The sequence below is a fragment of the Scylla paramamosain genome, chromosome 5, assembly GCF_035594125.1.
Source record: "Scylla paramamosain isolate STU-SP2022 chromosome 5, ASM3559412v1, whole genome shotgun sequence".
NCBI classification, from domain to species: Eukaryota; Metazoa; Arthropoda; class Malacostraca; order Decapoda; family Portunidae; genus Scylla; species Scylla paramamosain.
The window spans coordinates 30,480,056-30,503,091 of record NC_087155.1 but is presented as its reverse complement, the minus strand read 5'-3'; the positions used below and the strand labels follow the sequence as shown (position 1 = coordinate 30,503,091).

The following is a 23,036-nucleotide window of genomic DNA, read 5'->3' as shown; positions in this document are numbered from 1 at the left end:
TCGAACTCTGTTATTCATCGGACCGTGAGTGGGGAGCTGCGGGGGGTCACAGGAAAACAATCGCCAGAAAGCACGCTGACCTTTAGCGGCCTTTATCGGCAGCCAGCAATACGACTACTACCTGGCCGCCGCTGGGTTTTGTGTTTTGTTACTGCGTGTGGTACTCATTCTTTTTTTTTACTTCGATGTGCTCCCCTCTGTTAACGGTTTACTTTATTTATTTATGTATTTATCTATATATTTACTTTTTACCCGGGTTATACGTTCAGTTCGGCGGAAAATGTTGAGCTTGCATCGTGTATACGTTGTCACCTCTGCCAGCGTGATATCCCTATGTATATCAATCCTGTACTTCTATTTTGAAAACGTATACATTTAATTTTGTAACGTAAGTGCAGGCTGGGTAATTAACGTGACCTTTGGGTGTATTCAGTCGGTGTCTCGTGTGGAGTGTGAGGGAAAGCAAGGAGTGTGGCAGAGAGGAGGTTTCCCTGTGACGCAGAGCTAAACTTTGAACGGCATTAGGGACGTGGGTTTTGCACGCAGCGGTATTGTAATAGGTCTGATTGTTAGTGCAGTAGTAATAGTAGGAGGAAGAGGAGTTGTCGTAGTAGCAGAGAGAGAGAGAGAGAGAGAGAGAGAGAGAGAGAGAGAGAGAGAGAGAGAGAGAGAGAGAGAGAGAGAGAGAGAGAGAGAGAGAGAGAGAGAGAGAGAGAGAGGCAGCTAAGTAAGATCCTCAATTTTTACTATTCTCCTTTACCTGAATGGCAGGTTGAAATAGACTATAACACCCACTGGCCAATCATAACCTGGTGAAAAAAAAACAAAAACAAAAACAAAAAACAAACAAACAAACAAAAAAAAGCAAATGGTGTTTCAGAATAGGTTTGCTGCGTGAAAAAAAAAAAAAAAAAGTAGAGAGGAAAAAGTAATTGGCCAGCATAAAGGTGTGCCTGTATCCACGTAATACGAATGCAGTTTAGAAACAAAGGCTATGTTTTGCTTAACCTCGCCAGTCAAATCTGCATTACGTATTGTTCTGTCTGCTGCGCACACGAATAGCTTGGGTTGTATTGTGTTAGGTCAGGTTAGAAATGTATAGGGCCGACTGTTATCTATATATATTTTTTTTTCTTTTTTTTTCATAAGAGAGGCTGGTCAAGGGTTACAAAAAAATACCATGAAATTACTTATACTCTTAATTGCTGCTCTCCTAAAAGTGACTGGAAATAAGGTTCCATAGAGGTACTTGTTCTTTTAAGATAGTTGAAGTGATAAGGTGGAAAAGATAACCACACAAACAGTTCCAGAGTTCTTGCTTCTTTAATGAATATACACCTCTATATTCGAAGTACCTGGATGTTTTAAGAGAGGAATTTCAAGACTGTTTTGAAACTTCTGATCAGCAGTAGAGGAGGAGCGGCAAAAGAAAGGACTTTTCTGTTTCTTATGACCGTATGTTAATCTCTACAGGGAGAGAGAGGAAAAAAGAAAAGAAAAAGAACACAACATGTCTGAATGCTGTGAATGATAGAGGTGTGAATGTCCACCGTACAATCTGTTTGTAGCTGTGAACTTTTCCTCCCGTCCTCCATTGTTATTCATGGAGGCGAGGTATTACTGTGGGAGCCTCGAGGCGCGTGGGAGCGTGAAATAAACAAGACGCAACCGACGGAGACTGACGCTGGTATTTCGAACCCCCCTTTTTTTTTTTTCATTTCGAGATTTGCACAGAAGCTGTTTTTTCGAGTAAGGTCAGTATTACCCATGAATGAGAGACAACTCAATGTAGAGCTGTTGTCGATGTGTTGTTCTTCTCGCGTGCAGGTAACTTGCTCGGCTGTACGTGTATTTTTAAACAGACGATCAATATTACACGCGAAACAGGCAGTGTCCAGTGATGAGAATTAATGTCTGTATCTACGTTTTCTACTTCTGCTCGTGTTTTTGCACGGAAGTATGTCTGTTTTTTAGCTTAATTTCTGTACGAAAACTCGTGTGTGTGTGTATTTTTAAAGTAATCAATATTGCACGCGAACCAGATAATGTCAAGCATGGGATCTGATGTATGGTTACGTAAACTACTGTTACTTTGTATTTTGCACGGAAATGTGATTGTTTTTGTTATGTAGTGTTATCATAGAAGCAGACCAAGATGAGGATGTTTGTTTGTAAGCTTACGGTCGATAGTGTACATATTTTTTTTTAAATTTTTGTATTTAACTGGATGGAGGATAGGTGAATGCAATGGAGAAGCGTCACATCACACCTGGATCCATAATACTGAGTGGACACAGGTACAGGTTAGGAAGGGTTATGAGAGCACACGGTTTACTTGGCACTTCTATTAAGCATCAATAGTTACAGCCTCACTATGGCGACAGAAGGACCACAGGGGCTCCCAGCACCGGGACTCACCACCTCCGACACAGCACCAACAACAACAACAACACTGCCACCATCCCCCCACCATCACCAGCACCACCAACTAACACTCCACCGTCGCCCCGTTGAGTGTTGAGCGTAAACTGTTCCCGCCAAACGCAGCTTAACAGAGGACATAACCGTTCACAGTGATAGTCTAACATAGACTTAACTCGCGGAGGCCATCGATGCCTCGGCCTGTACAGTAAAGAGCGAAGGATAGGCGTGTTGTCGTCGTCGCCCCCAAACCCACCCACCCACCTCCCTCAACACAGCTTAACACAGCCCTAACGCCCTTCCCTCACAACACCACACTAACCTATAGACTCACTTCCTCCTTCTATCACATGTCGGGGCAGCAACTACTACACTACGGCCCCTTTGACACTCCGACACAAGAAGCTGACGAAAGCATACTCACAACTAAACTGATTTAACATGACGGCGGGAGCCAGGCGAGGGTCGGGCACGGGGAGAGAGGAACGAGGGGCACGAGAAGGAGAATGAGGATAAGGAGATGGAGTTAACATATGAAGACAATAAGTACTGGGGGCTGACATGGTCCTGGCAGTGAAACGAGTTAAAGAAGGAAGGAATAAAGATGATAAGGAGGAAGAGTTGCAGTGAGAGGGAGGACAGAATTGGCTAGCAGAATCATAGTAATGAAGAGAATTAAAGCAGAAAGCGAACATTTCACGCTATGAGGTTGGCTGCGGGAGGGCCATGTGGCTTGGGGCAAATTGAGGACATAAAGAAGGTAAAAATGAGCCTAACGAGCGTGGAATGGTGAAGTCAGGGCAGAGGGGGACCTGAACTAGGGAGAAAACACGTACGTAACAGGAATACAAGTTACTAGCTGGTGGGGGAGAGTGACAGGGATGAGCTACCAGGTTACTAAGCGGCAGGAGAGGTAACTAGGAGGGGCCAGGCTGCTAGGAAGGGGTGGCAGGTGCTAAAAAGGAGCTTGATTACTAGGCTCAGGTATACTAGGGTAATACGAGGAGGTGGGAATGGAAATTATTGCACTAGGGAATGGGGTAGCCTCAGTACTAAGGAAAAGAATACGAGGGAGTTCAAGTACCAGGGAAAGGGGCAGGATGGGGTGCGGGAGACTAGTACCAGGAGGGAGGGACAGGGGAGGGGAAGCCTGTGTACCAGGGGAGGGGCCTGGTACCGCCGTTCACATGAGGTAGAAAAAGGCTAATATAGTTGACAGTTAGCGTGTTGTCACCACGCTCTGTCTCGCTTGGGAGGACGAGCACTGCCTGTAGTCCACGCCGCTTGCCACAGCCCCACACACACACACACACAAACACACACACACACACACACACACAGAGGTGAGCACAGCGGGCATTGTGGGCTACACGCAGTGCTACACAGACGCGGAGATCACCTACTTAAACACTTGCTCACTTAAATCTAAGTTCACAAATGGAAATTTATTGCATTCAGGCGCCGAGCCTTGTGTGGTGAGGGGCGCGTCGCCACCTGAGCCTTTCGAGGGGGTCGCCTTGACTAGGAAACACCCAACGTCCTCCTCACTCTGCCAGTCGGCCTTGCCATGCCACCATTCCCGCGCCGCGCAGAGGGAAGCGAGCAAGCCAGCGCAGTGTTATCACGGTTACAGGAGTTGTAATATGAATTGTCAGTAATGGTTAAAAAAAACGTAATCGTATTAGAAAACCGACATATATAAGTAATTATAAACATTAATTAGTTAATTGTAAATACTCAAGGAATAGCAGTTTAATTATACTTGTGTACTCTTGGCCTTATCCTGTTAGGGTTATTAGGATTGGTTCTTTCTACTGTAGAATTCGTCTTCAGAATGATGACCAAGCTTGAGGCCAGACTTCCAGGTAGGCGCGTCAGGCGGGCAGTAGAGGCGCAGCCACCACCAGGTGTCACTGGCGGTGTGAGGCAAAGCTGCAGGCATGTCGTGTGGCCGCGTGACGGATATACATGACCGAGAATGGATTATGGTTCTTGTAAAGTTTAAAACAAGACATTTATCGCATAAGAGTAAACCTCACAACGCAAGATACCTTTTTATCAACTCCGGAATGATCAACAACGACTTTCTTCCATTCAGGAACTTGTCATTACCGTAACCGTTTTTATTCGAAGATATACTGAAATAACTTGAGTTGATAATAAATATGTTTAGGAATACTGGAAGATTTGTATCTGTAATTATGATTATTTTTCATATCATGGTTGATCTAATCGGTAACGTAATGAAGGAATATTATCGCTTTACTAAGGTTTGCAAACTCATTGAGTGTGCACAGTTTTTTTTTTTATCTTCGGGTACAACCACAACGTAATAACAATGGCTGGTCGAGAAATAATTATATGTTTCTCCTTTAATCGGGGAAAAAAAAGACGGGAGGGCGCGAGGTGGACGCGATAGACAGGTGATGAATGGCAGTGGACAGGATTAGCGTGACAAACCTCACAGGTGCACCTCTTTTTGCCCCGACACACACCCCAGTGACTCACGCCTTGAATAATCTGAACACGCCGCACATTTGCCAGTATATACGATTATTTTCATCAGTTTTCATATCTAGGAGGCTTGGCTAAGTCGTCATGGATATATAAGGCGGAAAGCGGACGACGGGGGAAGGCTGAAAGCACCACGGGACAACGCTGTCTCCCACAGACTACTATAACTGAGGCGATAACCGCCTCATGGAGGCTTCAGGTGACGTGCCACGGCCCGATAATATTTAGTCAACCAAATAAAGACTAGCATAACACGCTACGGCAGACATTTTGAGCCGTCGGCAGACGAGCCCCGGGCCGCTCCTCGACGTGTCGGGGACGTGCCTCGCGGCTCATCCACCGCCAGCAAGAAACAGGCGCCTCTCAGGCCAGCCACAGACGACGTCACGCACTGTCAACACTAAGCAAACTGTAGCAAATATAAAGGCATCTCTATGCTATGACTGTACAGCTTAGGCTAAGAACAAGTTTACGGCTAAACAGGAACATGGAAAACGTTAGTGTCGACCGAGGAGAAGTACAGGGTGAGGCGAGGAGATGGAAGCACTGGGCACTGACACACACACACACACACACACACACACACACACACACACACACACACACACACACACACACACACACACACACACACACACACACACACACACACACACACACACACACACACACACACACACACACACACACACATACACACACACACACACACACACACAGACAGGTACTCAGGCTGGCGGACGCACACACGCACCACAAATAATTTTTTGGCCGCAAGAATTCATACACAAATCAATGATATGGCAGAGATCCCCTCCTCTTTTCGTCGCTCACTCCTTCAAGGAAGTATCCCATGTAGATAATAATACTCATACATACATAGATTACATAAACATATACATTATTTCATTATATGTATGTATATATATATATATTTATAATTGTACATATTTTTGCACTGTCTAAGAAATCCTTGGTTATATTGCATAATAATTATCGTGGGATATTTCTTGTTTGATGTTAAAGCCGTTGAAGCGTTCCTGTTTGACCTGCTGGGGCGGGGGACTGGCGGCCTGCCCGCTGCTGTCCGGTTGGGGCGGGGCGGGGCCGAGCGCTGAGTTAGGGTTGCGGTTTTGGGAGGTGGAATAGGATGTGGATGTGGAAGAGGAACTTTGGTTGAAGGTGGGCAGGTGAGCGTGTCCGTTTAGTGTGGTGTTGGCGAAGTCTGTCGCTGACTGTATAGTGTTATTGAACGCGGCGGGGACAGAGGGCTGAGGAAGTGACGGGTTCACTGCGGAAGTTTGGCTCTGGAAAGGCCGGTTAACGGGGCTGAAGGTGGAGGTTTGGGCCGAGCTGGACGGTGACTCGTGGGGGAAGGGGAGTTGGGTGGGGTCGTGGTGGGAGGGATGGGAGGGGCCAGGCAGGAGTGGGGTGGGTCGTTGCCTAATGCCGTGCTGCTGCAGTAGGTGGGACTGAAGGTACTGCCGCGTCTTGAAGGTCTTGCCACACACGCCACACGTCACCCATTCCCCTCGACCGTGAACGTTAGCCACGTGTTGCTTCAGGTTGCCCACTGTGCTGTAGCTGCGGCCACAAGTTTCGCACCACGGCCGAATCTGCTGCTGTTGTTGCTGTGGGTCCTGCTGCTGTGCCGAGTGCTGCTGGGGGTGTTGCCACAGCTGCAGTGGGCCCGCCCCGCCTTTTGAGGAGGTGGATGCAGGCGCAGGGGATAGCTGTATGCCCTGCTGGTGGGGGGCGGGGGGGTCGAGGGCCCCCAGCTGCGACATCAGTACAGACAGGTCGAGGTCACGTGACCCCGTGCACCCTGCAAGTGACGTCAGCACTGTGGTCAGCTGATCTCTCATGGATTTTGCCGTCAATTTTTAGTGTGAAGCACGAAGTCGTTTAGTCTTGTAAACAACTTTATTAATTTGATTTTACAAAAAAAAAAAAAAGGCTTCCAAGTGAAGCTTTAATAAAAATTTAAGAATTGACAAATGGTAGAGAAAAGATATAAAAACCATGCAAGTGATGAATATGACACTCAGAAGAAACAAACGTTAAGCGACTGAACAGTGAAAAATTTACACCAATGTAGCAATAATATTAAGAATAAAATAGATAAAAAATGACTAGGGAAAAATTCAAAAGAGATGCCAACCACAGTTACCGACGCCCTCTCGGGGCCCCACACATACGTACCGCCTCCACGCCTCGCCTTAACTACTAAGCATGACAGGAATACAGGTTCTGCAGGCTAGACCACGGTCGGCGACCTCGGCAGCCCCTCGTGGTCCCCAATGCAAGAGGGCCTCGACCATGGGGGCTGCCAGCCTCCGACCGTATTGTCTTCGCCGCTCAATAAACGTTTCTATGAGACTTAACGTTTAACTGTATCGGCCAGACGGGGAGGCCACAGATTCAGCGGGTACGGGTAGTGTGCTGCATGCAGGACTGTGTCGCGCCCCCCCTTACGTGACAAACTTACCAAAGAAAATGTACTGGTTTTGAATTGGAGCCAAAACTGATCTTACACTTAAGCCGTTTTTGACTATTTGTCTCGTTATTCATATATGAACATTTATTTTAACCTTTGTACTCATTTGTTCGCCTCAAGGATCGAGCCCCGCACCAAGTGCTCGTGGAGCGCCGCCACTCGCATAGAGCTGACTTCGCCGATGGAACTCACATGCAGTCTGCCCTTTTGATGGACTCGACCTACCCTTTAGAGGCTGCTCGTCACACTGGGTAGACCAACGAAACTTAGTTAAGGGTCATGTAATTGCGTCCATTTTACAGAGTGGGTTGGGGGCGGAGTTGCGGCGCTTACCCGAGTGGCGCGTCGCACGTCTCGCCACTCTCAAGGTTCATCGAGAAACACTCAGAGGCAGTTGCAGAACATGAGCCGTTCTTTCTGCCGCCCAGACTTGGAAGCGCTACGTACAAAGAAGTCATTAAACGTCAAGTTATGTTGCCATTAAAAGCAACTCAACACTGCCTTCAGGAGCAAGAGTAACAACATAAACTCTCCCGCCCGGCCATCAAGACGCTCCCCGAAGCATTACCAACTTGAAAACTTGAGACGCGTAAGTCGCTCCTCGATTTAATTTCCCGTGTGTTGGCTCCTCGCACAAGCCCGCCAGATTACTTTTGCGATGATGGCAAATTTTATTTTTTTTTTCTTTGCGGCTCGCCAGCCTCGCACCTTCGCCTCGATCAGGTTAAGGAAGTAGTTGCAAAATGTGTAGGAAATCGAATCCTTGTAATTATTGACGAGTGGCATTTTGTGTCCCCCTTGGGCCAATTTACATTTGGGATGTTATTATCTCGCTGGCGTCTGCAGCTCGAGATGCCGGTGGCCTAGCTCACCCCTACACAAGCGATCATACCACGGGGAAGAACTATGCGCTCTGCACGCAACTATATATATATATATATATATATATATATATATATATATATATATATATATATATATATATATATATATATATATATATATATATATATATATATATATATATATATATATATATATATATATATATATCTTTAGTAGTAGTAATAATATAGAGCCTCCGTGGCTGGGCGTTCTCAGTGCCTCTCCTTTGGATGGCATGGAGTGGGGTGGAGGGAGGGAAGGAGGGGAAGTAAGGGAGCGGTCCAGCTTTAACCTCCAGGGCCATTCGTGCATGCCGGCCACACTGGACACGATGAATACCAGCCTTGGCTGTCGCCCGGGCGCGAGGCCTATGGGGGAACTTTTCTGTTCACGTTCGCTTTTTAGAGTCTGACATACGTAGTGCATCAATTTTGTTTTATATATATTGGCGTGTTAGTTTACGTTAATTTGCTGTGAGATGCATTCATTTAGTTAGTGTGCTATCAATTGGCCGGGAGTGTGTAGTGTGTCGGGCGAGTGTGTGGCCCCGCCGCGGCCGGACGTCAGGTCAGGTCATAGCAGAGGCCAAAATGTGAACATGAGCAAGACAGCATGCAGGCAGTGTGGTCATACCCATGCTAACTCCTCTCAAGTCAGTCCAAAGATCATGGCGTAAAAAATGGCTCAGTCAAGACTAATATATAAAAAAGAAGGTATATAGAAAAAACAGACATAGCCGATGTGGAAAACGGATAACGGAGAACATTCAGAAGATGGGAAAAGCTCCGTAAGAGAAAATGGGTACTTACCAGGGTTACTGTCGGTGTTGGACCCAATGGCGGCCGAGGCCAGGCCCGCCAGACCCGAGGGCCCGGGGAAGCCTCCGAACCCTGCCACGGAACACACACTTTTATTAGTCGAGTTTTCATAATTTACATTAAAGAAAAAAAAAAATGAGAACACTTACTTCTTTGAAGATGAAAGTGGAAAGCTAATGAATTTTATAATATACTAAAGACAACACTTTAATTGTTAAGCAGCACGCCTGAGGCTAGCGCTTGTCGTAATGGTAATGGCAAGTGGTAACGGTAATGGTAATGAACAGGTGGGTTGTCGCCCCTTGGTGGCGGGGGTAGTGAGGGCACCTTTTAGGGCGGCCATGTTGGCCAGGCCGGACATCTTCTCCAGAGTGTTCTCGTGCTCATACTCGTCCTCGTCGTGGCGGGACTTGTCCCGGTCCTCGGAGCGGTCGCTGCCCATGGTGTCCTGCGTGTCGTCGGAGCCCATGCCGGGGTACAGGCCCGGGAAGGATGGCTGCTGGCTCATGTGTGTGGGCGTATGGAGGGCGGAGCGGCCGTGGTGGATGGAGGAGGGGTGGGCGGTGGTTACGGGGGGCAGGGCAGTGATGGAGGAAGGCAGGGACAGTGGTAGGGAGGCGCCGGGTAAACCTATGGGCGGCAAGGAGGGCAGACCGGCCATACTGGCCATGCTGAGAGGCAGGCTGGGGATGGGCGGCGTAGGGGCGGGGGGACTAGGGCCCCCTGACAGATGTGGGGAGGGGGAGCATGGTGGCGGTGGCCCCACTGAGCTGCATAACTTGATCCTCTTGACCTTAGGACTGTCCGGCGGTCGGCCTTCCTCCTCCGGGTCGGCAGGTTCAGTCTTCGGGATGGGCGTGGGCACCTCTCGGCCTTGACCATTCTCGCTGCGGCTGTCCGAAGAAGATCGTGATCGTGACTCAGCGGCGGCCTCGGCCAGTCCGCGGATTTGCAGCAGCTTGGCCGTCCGAAGGAAGTCTTTGATCTGGTCGTGGGCGATCTGCACCTCGCCACGGTACATGTACTGCAGCAGTGTGATGAGCTCGCCGTAGCCCACTTCATTCAGGATGATGATGGGATGGTCACACGGATTGTTCTGTAACACGGAAAAGCACAACGCTCAGCGACTGAACAGAAGGGATCAGAGTGGCTGAGAATCCATTTTGTAAGGCACTGCATTAACAAGAAAATATGCTAGGCTGGTGGTGAGCTTGAAGCTTGCACTCACCTTAAGGAGCGACCTGAAGTAGGGACTGCTGGCTGACAGGACGACTTTGTGGGCCGACACTTGCTGACCCTCGCAGGCCAGCGTCACGTCCACGAATTCTTCCTGGTCGCGGAGTTCTCTGCAGGTTACAAAGAATACAGTGAAAACTTTTCCTCTAACCTGTATTTTGTACCTGTGCACACACACACACACACACACACACACACACACACACACACACACACACACACACACACACACACACACACACACACACACACACACACACACACACACACACACACACACACACACACACACACACACACACACACACACACACACACACACACACACATTCTCAAACATTCTCTACACTAAATTCAAAACAACCATAGCCTCCGGGTCTGTAGTATAATACATTACAAATTGAAATTGTATTACTTGTCAAGTGGTACCTGCTGCTGACAAGTTAAGACACTTTGTTCTTATCAAATATATCACAGGTTAGACTGACTCACGTATTAAGTCCTAAGAAATTATTAGGTGCTGCTGTTAATATTGTTCTAGTTCATGCTTATTGTTTTAAAAGTCCAGTAACATCATAAACGGGAATCGCATTTCGAACAAGGCAGCATTGATTGGCGTTCTCTGAGATCTCTCATAACAAAGGAACAATGCAGTAAGACATTAAACATTAATGATGAGTTTTTTTTCAGCATAAGGCCAAGTTAACTTTACTAGTATTTACATTTTTAATTTCGTATTACAGGTAAGAATGACATGGACTGCAGAGGGACGCAGGTATGCCACAGAAAGGCCGTGCTGACCCACCTGTCCCCTCCCTCACTATACACACCTGTCGAGGCATATTACGTACAAGGAAACACGCTATTTCTTAAACATGAAGGTAATCAGTGTCTTGAAGGTCTAATAGCCGTGTGTCTGTCTATGTATGTGTGTGTGTGTGTGTGTGTGTGTGTGTGTGTGTGTGTGTGTGTGTGTGTTTGTGTGTGTGTGTGTGTGTGTGTGTGTGTGTGTGTGTGTGTGTGTGTGGTGTGTGGCGGGGGGCGTGCACGGACCGGACAAATGTTTGTAAATATTAATGGCTCGAGTGGTCCAGCGCGATTACTGTTATTGGCAAAGAGACGAGTGGAAGGAAACGATTTGGAGACTGGACTTGGTTTTATGCTCCGGTGTCTGTTTTTTTTTTTTTTTTATTCCGTGTCTCAAGCTGTATTTTTGTTTTTGTTTATTTATTTATTTATTTATTTATTTATTTAGTTATTTAGTTATTTATTTAGCGCGCGTGTGTAAATATATATGTGTGTGTGTGTGTGTGTGTGTGTGTGTGTGTGTGTGTGTGTGTGAACTAACACGTGTTTGCTCTGCGTAAAACAAGCTTGGGAATGAATTTGAAATCACTCTTTGCCGTCTCACAGGAATTTCCTCTCACTAACAAGAGAGAGAGAGAGAGAGAGAGAGAGAGAGAGAGAGAGAGAGAGAGAGAGAGAGAGAGAGAGAGAGAGAGAGAGAGAGAGAGAGAGAGAGAGAGACGAAAGAAGCGGACGCAACTTTCCTTTTCATTAATCAGTTTTATCTATACAGTCCATACATTGGCTTTTATTTTGAGATTCTATAAAATATCAAACTCTTTCGTTTTCTTATCATTAAAATTTGTCTAAAAGAAAAAAAAAAGACGGTAAATGACAATGAAAGTTGCCAATATATTCTCCACAAGGACTTACTCTCTATATTCTTGTCTGCATAAATCAAACAATATAAGCTTTTTTTGTTGGCGATTGAATAAGTTTAATGTGACTTGCAACTTGAGTTATCATGTTATTAAATCGTCGTGCACTGAATGAATAAATTACGATCTTCCTATACATATTTAAATTGTTAGTTTTCATGACAGGGTGGGGGAGAAGGAAGAAGGCTGGCAGGGAAGGAAGTGTGGAGATGGCAGAGGAGGGGAGAGGCTGGACACTGGACAGGAAGAAGGGAAAGAGGAGGTACTGGAAAGGGCAGCCAGTGGGACGGAGAAAGAGAAGCTACTGCAGAGGAAAAGATAAATGGGAGGGGGGAGATGGAAGAATGCTACAGGGAAGGAAGTGTGGGGATGACACGGAAGGGGAGAGGCTGGACAGGAAGAAGGGAGGGGGAGATAATGGGGCGAAAGAGAGGAAGGAGAAATACTTGGATTGTAGAAGAGGAAGAAGGGCTATTGCAGTGGAAAACCGTGAAGGGGCTGTACTGGAGAGTGAGAGAGGGAAGGAAGAAAGTAGTGGGAGATGAAGAAAGGGGAATAGGAGGTACTGGGAAGGAAGTAGAGGGAGGGGAAGGGAAGGAGAGGGTACTGGGGAGGATGAAGAGACGGATAGAGAAGAGAAGGTACTGGGGAGACGGAAGAGCAAGCGGAAATTCTAGCATGAAGAGACTGTGGAGATACTGGGGAGGTAGAAGGGTTGAGGGGTACTGGGGAAGGAAGGACAGAGGAGATACTGGGAAGGTGGAGGAAATGTACCGGGAAAGAAAAAGGAAAAGAAAATGGAAATTGGGAGAGGAGGAAAGGAAAGCCATTGTATTAAAGATAAAAAGACACTAATTATATACCTAAGGAGGGGAATAGGAGAGGAAGAAGGAGGAAGTTAGATAATTGAAAAAGGAGGAGGAGGAGGAGGAGGAGGAGGAGGAGGAGGGACAAGTGAACAGGGAAATCTTCATCTCCTTTCCCCTCCATCTCCTTTTATCTCCGCTTCCCATTTTTTTCTTTCCCTTCTTCTCTTCCCCTCCTGTTCCACCTGTTCATCTCACGCTCTGCTCACTTACTTGAAAAAAGACAGCAGGTTACTGGGGAATTCGTTCCAGCACAGGTTATATGTCTGCTTCTTGTCATCTTGCTGTTGCTGCTGCTGATTCTGCTGGTGCTGCTGCTGCTGTTGATGTTGCTGCTGTTGCTGATGCTGCTGCTGCTGATGATGATGATGATGCTGTTGCTGCTGATGAAGAAGATGCTGTGATGCCTGCTGTTGTTGTTGCTGCTGCTGCTGCTGGTAGTTGTGTAGTTGCTGTTGTTGCTGTTGCTGTTGCTGCTGTTGCTGTTGTTGTTGCTGCTGTTGCTGCTGCTGTTGATAGTGCTGATGCTGCTGGTGCTGCTGCTCAATGCTGCTGCTCCCCATCCTGACGTGGCTGGCCTGCCGAAGCTCCTTGTTGTCCTTACCACCCCACCCGCCCGTCACCCACCATGCTGCAAGAGAGACGCAAACATTAGACCTTTGAGAGAGAGAGAGAGAGAGAGAGAGAGAGAGAGAGAGAGAGAGAGAGAGAGAGAGAGAGAGAGAGAGAGAGAGAGAGAGAGAGAGAGAGATGCATATATATATATTAGTTATAACCCTTAAGCACTGGCAACATGATTCCAACCACTTAGAGAGAGAGAGAGAGAGAGAGAGAGAGAGAGAGAGAGAGAGAGAGAGAGAGAGAGAGAGAGAGAGAGAGAGAGAGAGAGAACAACGACTCTGAAAAGCACATCGTGAATCAGTATGCCGACCATTTACTGCGGCTTTACGGTGTCAGTCATTGAGTAGATCCCGCCCTCCATGCACCCCCTACCCACCCTTTTTTTCACCCCTTCTCCCTCGCCCCTGCCCCGCACCCCCAGCAGTTGGCCCCGGCGTGAGTTATGGACACCCGCCACCTCGTAACACCTTCAACACGACTCTCTATTTCAGGCGAGTGATTGACAGTGCCGCCGCCGTAACCGTACCCGTAAAAACTAACAACCCAGATTACCGTCCATCACCCCTGACGGACAATTAGTGAAGTTACGGAGGCCAGTGTGAGCGGCAGAGAGAGAGAGAGAGAGAGAGAGAGAGAGAGAGAGAGAGAGAGAGAGAGAGAGAGAGAAGGGGGTAGAGTTGTAGGTTATTTCGTGATTTGTGTGCGTGTGTGTGTAGGGGGTCTCTCTCTCTCTCTCTCTCTCTCTCTCTCTCTCTCTCCTCTCTCTCTCTCCTCTCTCTCTCTCTCTCTCTCTCTCTCTACATTGTCATCTCATTATCTTCTCCCGCGCAGCTTTACCATCGTTCAGTCATTAACCCATTTCCTCCATCCACACCATTCCCTTCCTCCTCCTCCTCCTCCTCCTCCTCCTCCTCCTCCTCCAGTCATGCAGTAAAGCACAGACTGAGGATAAAGATTAAGGATTGAGTAATGCCTTCAAGGTGACGCTGGTGGAGGGTTCATGGAGGGCTCAGGGCTCAGGTCAGCTTCAGTGCCGCTGCCAATCACTGATGCTTTCACTCTCTGATTGATCTACGTATTCCCGTCTTGTTTGAAAACCTGCTGGGAATTTACTTTATTCCAACCGAAACTCATTTAATCGTAAAATTCCTAATTATTTTCTATTTGTGGATGATCGAGTTAAGGTTTTTTGGTAGAACTGCAAGGTTAATTTGTTGTGCATTTCAAAACCAAACGGGGATTTGTAGTCCAGTCAACCAGTGAGGGCATCAGTCAGTGGCGGTGTTACAGTGTTACCGTGCCGCGTGCTTAGGTGCCGGAATTACTGTGGCGGAATTAGTGAACCAAGGCATAGTGCAGCAGTGGTGAAGGAGTTGTCAGTCCATAAGAGACATCCCGGGGAAAACCTGAAGGCAAGCAGGGATCCCCATTGCGCTGGCTGGCTGGGTCGTGGGGAATAACGCGGCAGTCATGAACTTACTCGTGCCTTACTGAGAAGTTCAGATTCACTCCAGAGAGAGAGAGAGAGAGAGAGAGAGAGAGAGAGAGAGAGAGAGAGAGAGAGAGAGAGAGAGAGAGAGAGAGAGAGAGAGAGAGAGAGAGAGAGAGAGAGAGAGAGAGAGAGAGAGAGGCAGTCATTTTCATTCAAGATAATACATCCTGTACACTCATTAGTCAGTGTACTCGTATATACAGTGTTCATGTCACGTTTATCTCATACATAAAATCGACTTTAAAGTAACATTACATTCAGACATGGAATCACAGTTTTTGTCATATTTGTTTGTTAGTTGTATTTGTAATATGTCATAACCACCCTTGCCTTTTTCCCGATCTCCGGTTTTATTTGTTTATTCATTTATTTATTTATTTATTTATTTACTTATTTATTTATTTATTTTGCTTCCTCTCACTTTTTGCATTAATATATCACGAAATGCCTCACTGCAGAGTTACAAGGTACAGTGATTGCTTGTGTTCTGTCACCACCACCACCACTACCACTACCACCACCACCACCACCACCACCACCACCACCACCTTTAGTACCTGGGCGTCACCTCGCACCCGTCACTTCACCAGCCGCCAGACGAGTTCCCACAAACCGGACTGAGTACTCATAACTGCACTGCATTTTACAACTGGCGCTTGATTGAAAAACGTACTGCGGGTTCCCACGAGTTACTATGCAGCTACTTGTTCCTGTTACCTTTCTTCTTTCTTTCTTTCGTTCGTTCGTTGGTTCGTTCGTTCATTCGTTCGTTCGTTCCTTTCTTCCTTCCTTCCTTCCTTCACGTCTTCCTTTCTTCCCTCTTCCTCTCTTTCCTTAGTTATTTTTAAACATCATTCATTACAGAGTACAGTCTCTCTCTCTCTCTCTCTCTCTCTCTCTCTCTCTCTCTCTCTCTCTCTCTCTCTCTCTCTCTCTCTCTCTCTCTCTCTCTCTCTCTCTCTCTCTTACATTCACTTTCTCTCTTTTAATATTGTCGGCCTGGAGGCACTAACGACTTTATTCTGCAGCTTCCTTACATATTCATTTTTGCCTAATTTTTTTTGCTTATATTGTGTTATTATTTCCTCTTCTCTTATTGTTCAGTTACTCCATGTATTGTTTTCACTCGTTGATTTTTGTAGTTTTATTTATTTGTTTTTTTGGTAACATTGTGTTCTGTGTTTTGTTTTTTTGTTACGTTAGTTTGTTATTTTGTAGGTTTTTCCTTTATCCAAGTTGATTTTTTTCAAACTTTTCTTTTACATGTCTAATGCAGTTTTTTTTTTTTTTTTTTTTTTTTAACGCTCATCTTTGCATTCACAAATTAATTTTTTTTCCCAAACTTTCTCATTTGGCAATTATTTTTTCCCCTTTTTTGTTTTATTTTATTTCATTTTTTTTTTTTCATTCACCGATTCGTGTTTGAAACTTCTACGCTATTGTTATTTTTTCTTCATTTTTTTTTGTTTCGTTTTTTATCACTTCTTCATTTCTTTATTTTCAGTTTCACGCTGCGTCCATTTTCCCCGCAACTTTTCAACGCATTCATTTCACAGCTTCTCCCGACCATATTAATTTTTAGGCGGCGAAAGGAGAGAGTGGATAACTAACCATCCACACACAAAAACACACACACACACACACACACACACACACACACACACACACACACACACACACACACACACACACACACACACACACACACACACACACACACACACACACACACACACAGAGTAATTTCAGTGTAGTTATAAGCTTAAAACGTGGTATTAATTAAACACCACGGGAGCGATACCATAAACTTGCGCCTCTGTATTTGATCATAACGCAATCTTTAACACGTTATTTATGGCGGAGTTGTTTTCTCTTTCACACCCAAATGAAGATGAAGGAAGTCCGCATCGAAGGGAGACGCATTAAAAAAAAAAAGAAAAAAAAGTGTGTGTGTATGTGTGTGTGTGAGAGAGAGAGAGAGAGAGAATGCAGGTTAGAAAAGTAGATTGAAGGGAGAGGAAAAGGAATAAATATGAGACAAAAAGGGAAAATAGTAACAGGGACACAGAAAAAAATAGGAAATAAATGGATAAAAGGGAGACGGTAAATAAAAAAAAATAACAGGAAAAAGAGTAAAGGAGAAAAAAACAAAACAAAAACAATAGCAACAGAAAATAAAGCGTAAAATGAAGAAGAAAGAAAAAAAGAAGAGAAAACGGGAAACGCAAGAGAAAAAAATAAATAAATAAGACCAAAACAAAAAAAAAAACGCAAAAATGGAAGAAATTGATAAAAGTGAAACATGAAAACAGAAAAAAAAGTCGAGGGATAAAAACGTAAGAAAAAAAACAAAACAAAAAAACAAAAACAAGTTAATGCTTTATTATGAAACTCTCTTTTTATATGTTGTTTGATTCAACTGATAATTATTTCTATCATTAACGTGATCATCATTTATTCTCAGTGTAGAAAAGGGAAGGGAAGGGAAGGGTGATGTAGGGGACAGTAAAGGATAGCGAACAGGAAACATTGAGGAAGTGAAGGGGCAACATAGTGGGTGAGGGGAAAAGGGGGAAGAGGAAAGGGGGAAACAAACAGAGGAGGGACTGGGGGAATAGCATAGTGAATAGAGGGGGTAGAAAGGGAAGGGAGGCTAAATAGTAGAGGGGGAAAGAGGGAAAGGGAGCAGTTACATTGGCAGGGAGAAGGGAAGTGTAGGGAGAAATTACAGGGGAGGGGGAGAGGAGTGGTGGGGAGAGGAATGAAATGATATAGCGGAAGTTTGGTGAGGAGAGAGAGAGAGAGAGAGAGAGAGAGAGAGAGAGAGAGAGAGAGAGAGAGAGAGAGAGAGAGAGAGAGAGAGAGAGAGAGAGAGAGAGAGAGAGAGAGAGAGAGAGAGAGAGAGAGAGAGAGAGAGAGAGAGAAGTCAAAGGTGAGGAGTGGAGGAAGGGAGAGAAGGAGGGACGTACACTTTGGAGTAATATTAGAAAAGGGAAAAAAAAGAAGAAGTATTTGATGAAAGGAAGGAGGAAGAAGAAGAAGGAGAAAGAAGAAGAGGAAGAGGGTGGATAAAGAGGTGTCAGTCATATCTCTTCTGTGTTACAACTGAATTGCTTTTGTCGAGAAAATAAAGAGAATACAATGACAAGAGGTTTTAGTCAATACGCCACCACCACCACCACCACCACCACCACCACCACCAAGGTTCTCATAATACGTTCACTCTTACGCAACCTGTTTCGCTTCTTGTAAGTCCGCCACGAAATAACAACTGCTGCCCAACCAGAAGAAATCAATCACTTTATGTAAGGAGGACCAACTTCTACTATTTCAGGATCACATTATCGTTGTCCTCTTCATTTTGTACTTTCTGTTTTTATCATTATTCTCCTCTTTCTACTGGTGGTGGTGGTGGTGGTGGTGGTGGTGGTAATGATCTCTTCCTCCTCCTCCTCCTCCTCCTGTTTCTAATCCTTTCCCATCTTCAGTCTTGTTGGGAAGAAAATCATGGCAGTGCTCTCTCTCTCTCTCTCTCTCTCTCTCTCTCTCTCTCTCTCTCTCTCTCTCTCTCTCTCTCTCTCTCTCTCTCTCTCTCGTTTTTTCATATTGTTTAAACGTGTATTTTCTTTTCATTGGCGTTATTTATATAATTCAGTGGCGCTATCAAAAAGTTATTCCGGGATGTGATCGTTTCTTTTTTCTCTCGTGTATTTCTCTCCGTATTACATTAATGCACACCAACGCAATGGACAGGTATCGACTCCAGGAAATATAATAAAGCACAATAGTAAAAAAAAAAAATGTCATTCATAAGAGGTCTTTGTTAATGCGTATATGTCCCTTTGTGCGTGTGCGTGAGTTTGTGTGTGCGTGTGCGTGTGCAGGCGTGTGTGCGGGTCTCGCTTAATCACAACTATGGCCAACACAGCCCAGGATAATGAGCGCTGATTGGCTCTATTCTCAGCCCTTGAAGACGGGCCGTAAGGAGACCAATCCCTTACTACCTCTCCTGATCCTCCCTGCTCAGCCCTTCCTCTCGTCGCCTCCCCATCCAGCCCTCGTCCCCATCCCTCTCTTCCTGCTCAGTCTTCCCCGTCCACCCCTCATCCCCATCCTTCTCTCCCCTGTCTTCTCCATCTAGCTCTCATCCCTATCCTTCTCTCCCTTCTACGCATCCCCACCTGTGTGCCTAAACCTTTAAAAAGAGCGTCTTTGGAGGTCTGGATGGTTCGAGGAGGAGGAGGAGGAGGAGGAAGGGAGCTGAGTCATCATGGTTGGTTCGTCGAGGAGGTCTTTGGGTCGCGCCCGGAATTAAAAGGCTCAGGGAAGACCTCCTCTCCTCCTCTCCCTTCCCCTCTTCTCCCCTTCCTTCCCCATCCTCCCCCTTAGCTTTTCTACAGCCTCCTACCTTCTCCCCTCCTCCCCGCACCGACTCTCCATTCTCCCCCGGACTCCTATCTCTGTTTTTTTTTTCTTTCAACATTAAACGTTCATGATCAATAAGACTAAGGCTAACGTGGACTTGACTTGCGGTGTGTGTGTGTGTGTGTGTGTGTGTGTGTGTGTGTGTGTGTGTGTGTGTGTGTGTGTGTGTGTGTGTGTGTGTGTGTGTGTGTGTGTGTGTGTGTGTGTGTGTGTGTGTGTGTGTGGAGGTTAGAAGTCGCATCATCTAGCAGACATATAGCACTCAGTGTGTGTGTGTGTGTGTGTGTGTGTGTGTGTGTGTGTGTGTGTGTGTGTGTGTGTGTGTGTGTGTGTGTGCGCGCGCGCGCGCGCGTTAGCGGTACTTAATGACCGTGTTTTTTTAATACTCGAGTCTCCTGAGTTGTTTTCTTGACCAATCAGAGCCTCCCTCATCCCCTCTCCCTCTTTCCCCCACCTTAACTCCCCTCTTCCCTCCCAATAACACCCTTCCCCTCCTTCCTGCTACCTCACACCCCTTCCATCCCTTAAACCCCCGTCCCCTTCCCCCTCTTTTAGCTCCCTTCCCCCAGAATCTCCCTTTATCACCCCCTTACCCCCTCCCCTCCCTACCCGCTCGTGCTACCCAGGCCATAATTAGGTTTGGGATATGATATTCACCGTTAACTTGTTTGGTCTAGACGGGGCTAATTTGCTATTTTGATGCCACGTTTAGCTTCGGGTCGCTCGGCTTGGTTGAGCTTGATGGCTCTGGCTTACGGCGACGTGCAATACAGCGGCGTCAGGGTGAGGTGAGGAAAGGAAGTGACATGGAGGGATTTCCTGGTCCTTCTTCGTCAGTGGTGGTTCATGGAAGGGAGGAATTAGGACGGGATAGGAACTGCACGTATAATCTAGTATGGTTAAGTCGAGCGGCGTCATGGTGAGGCAAAGAAAGAGTGTGACATGGAGTGATCTCTGGGGCATTCTTCGTCAGTAGTGGCAGAAGGGAGGCAGAGGGACATTACTCGTATGATCAATTATAGCAAGGTCAAGCAGCGTCAGGGCGAGGCGAAGAAAGGGAGTGACATGAAGTTATTTCTTGGTTTTCGTCAGTAGTAGCAAGAAGGAAGGGAGAGGGATAGTACTAGTATAATCAAATGTAGCCAAGATAAGTGATTTGTACCTTCGTCAGTAACTGCAGGAGGAACTGACGGGGAAGGAAAGAGGATTCTACGAGTAATGAGCACCCACTGATTTTGTAGATTTACCCCAAGTTGCCTAAGAATCAGTGAGACGCCTTGACATTATTATTTAGGCAACCGTACCTTCGTCAGTAGCGGCAAGAGAGACTGAAAGAGAGAGAGGGAGGGCGAAGAGACAGTCACTACCACCACCCTCGCTGCCCCCGCCGCCCCCGCCGCCCCCTCCTTGGCCGTGTCTTCCCCGAGGAGGCTGTTGCATGACCAGCACACAATTACCCGGGACAAATTCAATCACGCAGCGATCAATAATGGATTATTTGTCCGTCTCGATAAGACACTGATGCGGCGGAGACGAATTGCAATGACGCTACACCTTGCTGACTTAGCTTCCTTTTTGCCCTCTTGTTGCCTTGTCCATGATACCTGTGTGTGTGTGTGTGTGTGTGTGTGTGTGTGTGTGTGTGTGTGTGTGTGTGTGTGTGTGTGTGTGTGTGGGGAGGCCCTCGGTCATACTTATGCAGAACTTATTACTTCACGGAGGAGAAAGAAGAAGGGGAGGTGGAGGAGGAGGAGGAGGAACAAGAAGAGGAAGAGGAGGAGGGGGAGGAGTTGATCTGAATTATAAACTGGTGTGTCGACAGGGGTGTTTTTCATACTTTTTTTTCCCCTCTCTTTCATACTTGTTTTGTTGTTGTCTGTGCTTCTCTCTCTCTCTCTCTCTCTCTCTCTCTCTCTCTCTCTCTCTCTCTCTCTCTCTCTCTCTCTCTCTCTCTCTCTCTCTCTCTCTCTCTCTCCTTTCCTCCTACCCTCCCTCCCTCCCTCCTAAGCCTTTCAAAAAAGTCAATTAACTCAAAACTGGATTCTGGAAAGATTTACAGGCCAGCGGGATCCGTTTGTGTTGTGTTTGTGTACCGGGCACAAAGTCGGGAATTATGTCCATTATGAGTTATTCCGACTTGTTTTATTGGTGGCGTTATCACGAAAAATTACAGTTGCATGTCGCGCGGCGCTCGTCATGTCGCAAGTGTAGTCAGGGGCAGTAAGTCGGTCCCCGGCTATTATGCCTCGCCTAATTAGGGTCGGGAGAACGCACTGCGCAAGGTGAACGCGTGCCGAACGTGACCCCGCGACGCGACGCTCTTCACAAGGGTGTAATTGATGCTGTGCAGTGCCTCGGTGACTTGCCGGAGGGAGGGGAGGGAGGGAGGAAGGGAGGGAAGGAGACAGAGAAAGAAGGAGGGAAGGAGAAAAGAAAGGGGAGCATTTGACGAGCTTTAGCTGTGATTTCTTTCTTATTCTTGTCTCCTCCTCCTCCTCCTCCTCCTCCTCCTCCTCCTCCTCCTCGTCTTTGCATTATATATATCTAGTACCACGACTGTAATGATGAGGACGACGACTATGATCGCTACCACTAGCAACAAATAGTCACCACGATCATCACCGCCAACCATCATCATCATCATCATCATCATCATCATCATCATCATCATCATTACCGAGAACAACATATCGTGCGCAAGATAGAGACGAATCGTTTCATGTCTGTTTCATCTTTCCCTCGCATCACAAACAGCAGGCGCGTCTCGGGAGTGTTGGTGGCCGCGCCCTTGGTCACCCGGCGGGCAGTGGTGCTCTGCCTGTGGTGCGTCACATTCCTAGGCCTGGGGCGGCGACCTCTCGATGGCGCTGTATGTAATTTATGTATATATGTTTTTGTTGTATTCACCGTACGCGGCGGAGACGAGGGGAATGGGGAGGCCTCTTGCCCACTCTCGGAATTTTAATAAAAGATTCAGGAAAGTGATGTATATATAATGTACAGATTCATTTACTTATTTATTTATTTATTAATTCATTCATTCGTTCATTTATTTATTTACTGTGAGAGGGCGAGCATGTGTTTACCGCTTCAACTTTTGGATTCAACGCTTTGACATAATTCCATTTAAAACATATGTATGATGCTCGTATATAAACAAGCAAGTTAATACTGATAATGTTTTGAATGTCGATGAAACACGCCACCGCAGCCGCCACCGCCAGCAGGAGAGTCTTGGCGCCATTCAAGCATTTCCTGCTTGACTTTTGGCTGCTGTGGCTCTTCCTCACCCATGGAAAAAAAAAAAAAAAAAAGAAAAACTTATACAAGTTACAGAGTAATTTTAAAAGGCACAATTGACAGCCAAAGGATTGATCGAATACTTCAAACTTATAAATGTTTGTAGTTATTTTTGTTCGGTAGTCTGGCACTGCTCATATGAAGTAACAAGTGTCATACTGTCATTGGCAGTCGAGGGGCTCGGTGTAGTGGGCGGCTGGCCAGTGCATCCCTCACACAGGCCAGTCACCAGCTGCA

At 46.4% G+C, this 23,036-nt stretch overlaps 1 protein-coding gene across 2 annotated transcripts in view; it reads right to left on the bottom strand.

The window, feature by feature from the left end:
* The window catches only part of LOC135100818 (protein abrupt-like), a 122,118-nt gene that overhangs the window by 12,174 nt on the left and 86,908 nt on the right, over positions 1-23,036 (bottom strand). The window contains exons 2-6 of one of the 2 annotated variants that reach the window (XM_064004184.1): positions 13,175-13,592; positions 10,364-10,481; positions 9,463-10,231; positions 9,127-9,207; positions 655-6,760 (exon numbers count right to left, since the gene is read on the bottom strand). In XM_064004184.1, coding sequence (XP_063860254.1) covers positions 5,913-6,760; positions 9,127-9,207; positions 9,463-10,231; positions 10,364-10,481; positions 13,175-13,524 — 2,166 coding nt within the window. In that variant the 5' untranslated portion in view covers positions 13,525-13,592 and the 3' untranslated portion in view covers positions 655-5,912. Of the gene's footprint in view, positions 1-654; positions 6,761-9,126; positions 9,208-9,462; positions 10,232-10,363; positions 10,482-13,174; positions 13,593-23,036 lie in introns of those variants that run through there. The other variant, XM_064004183.1, reaches the window with a different exon arrangement.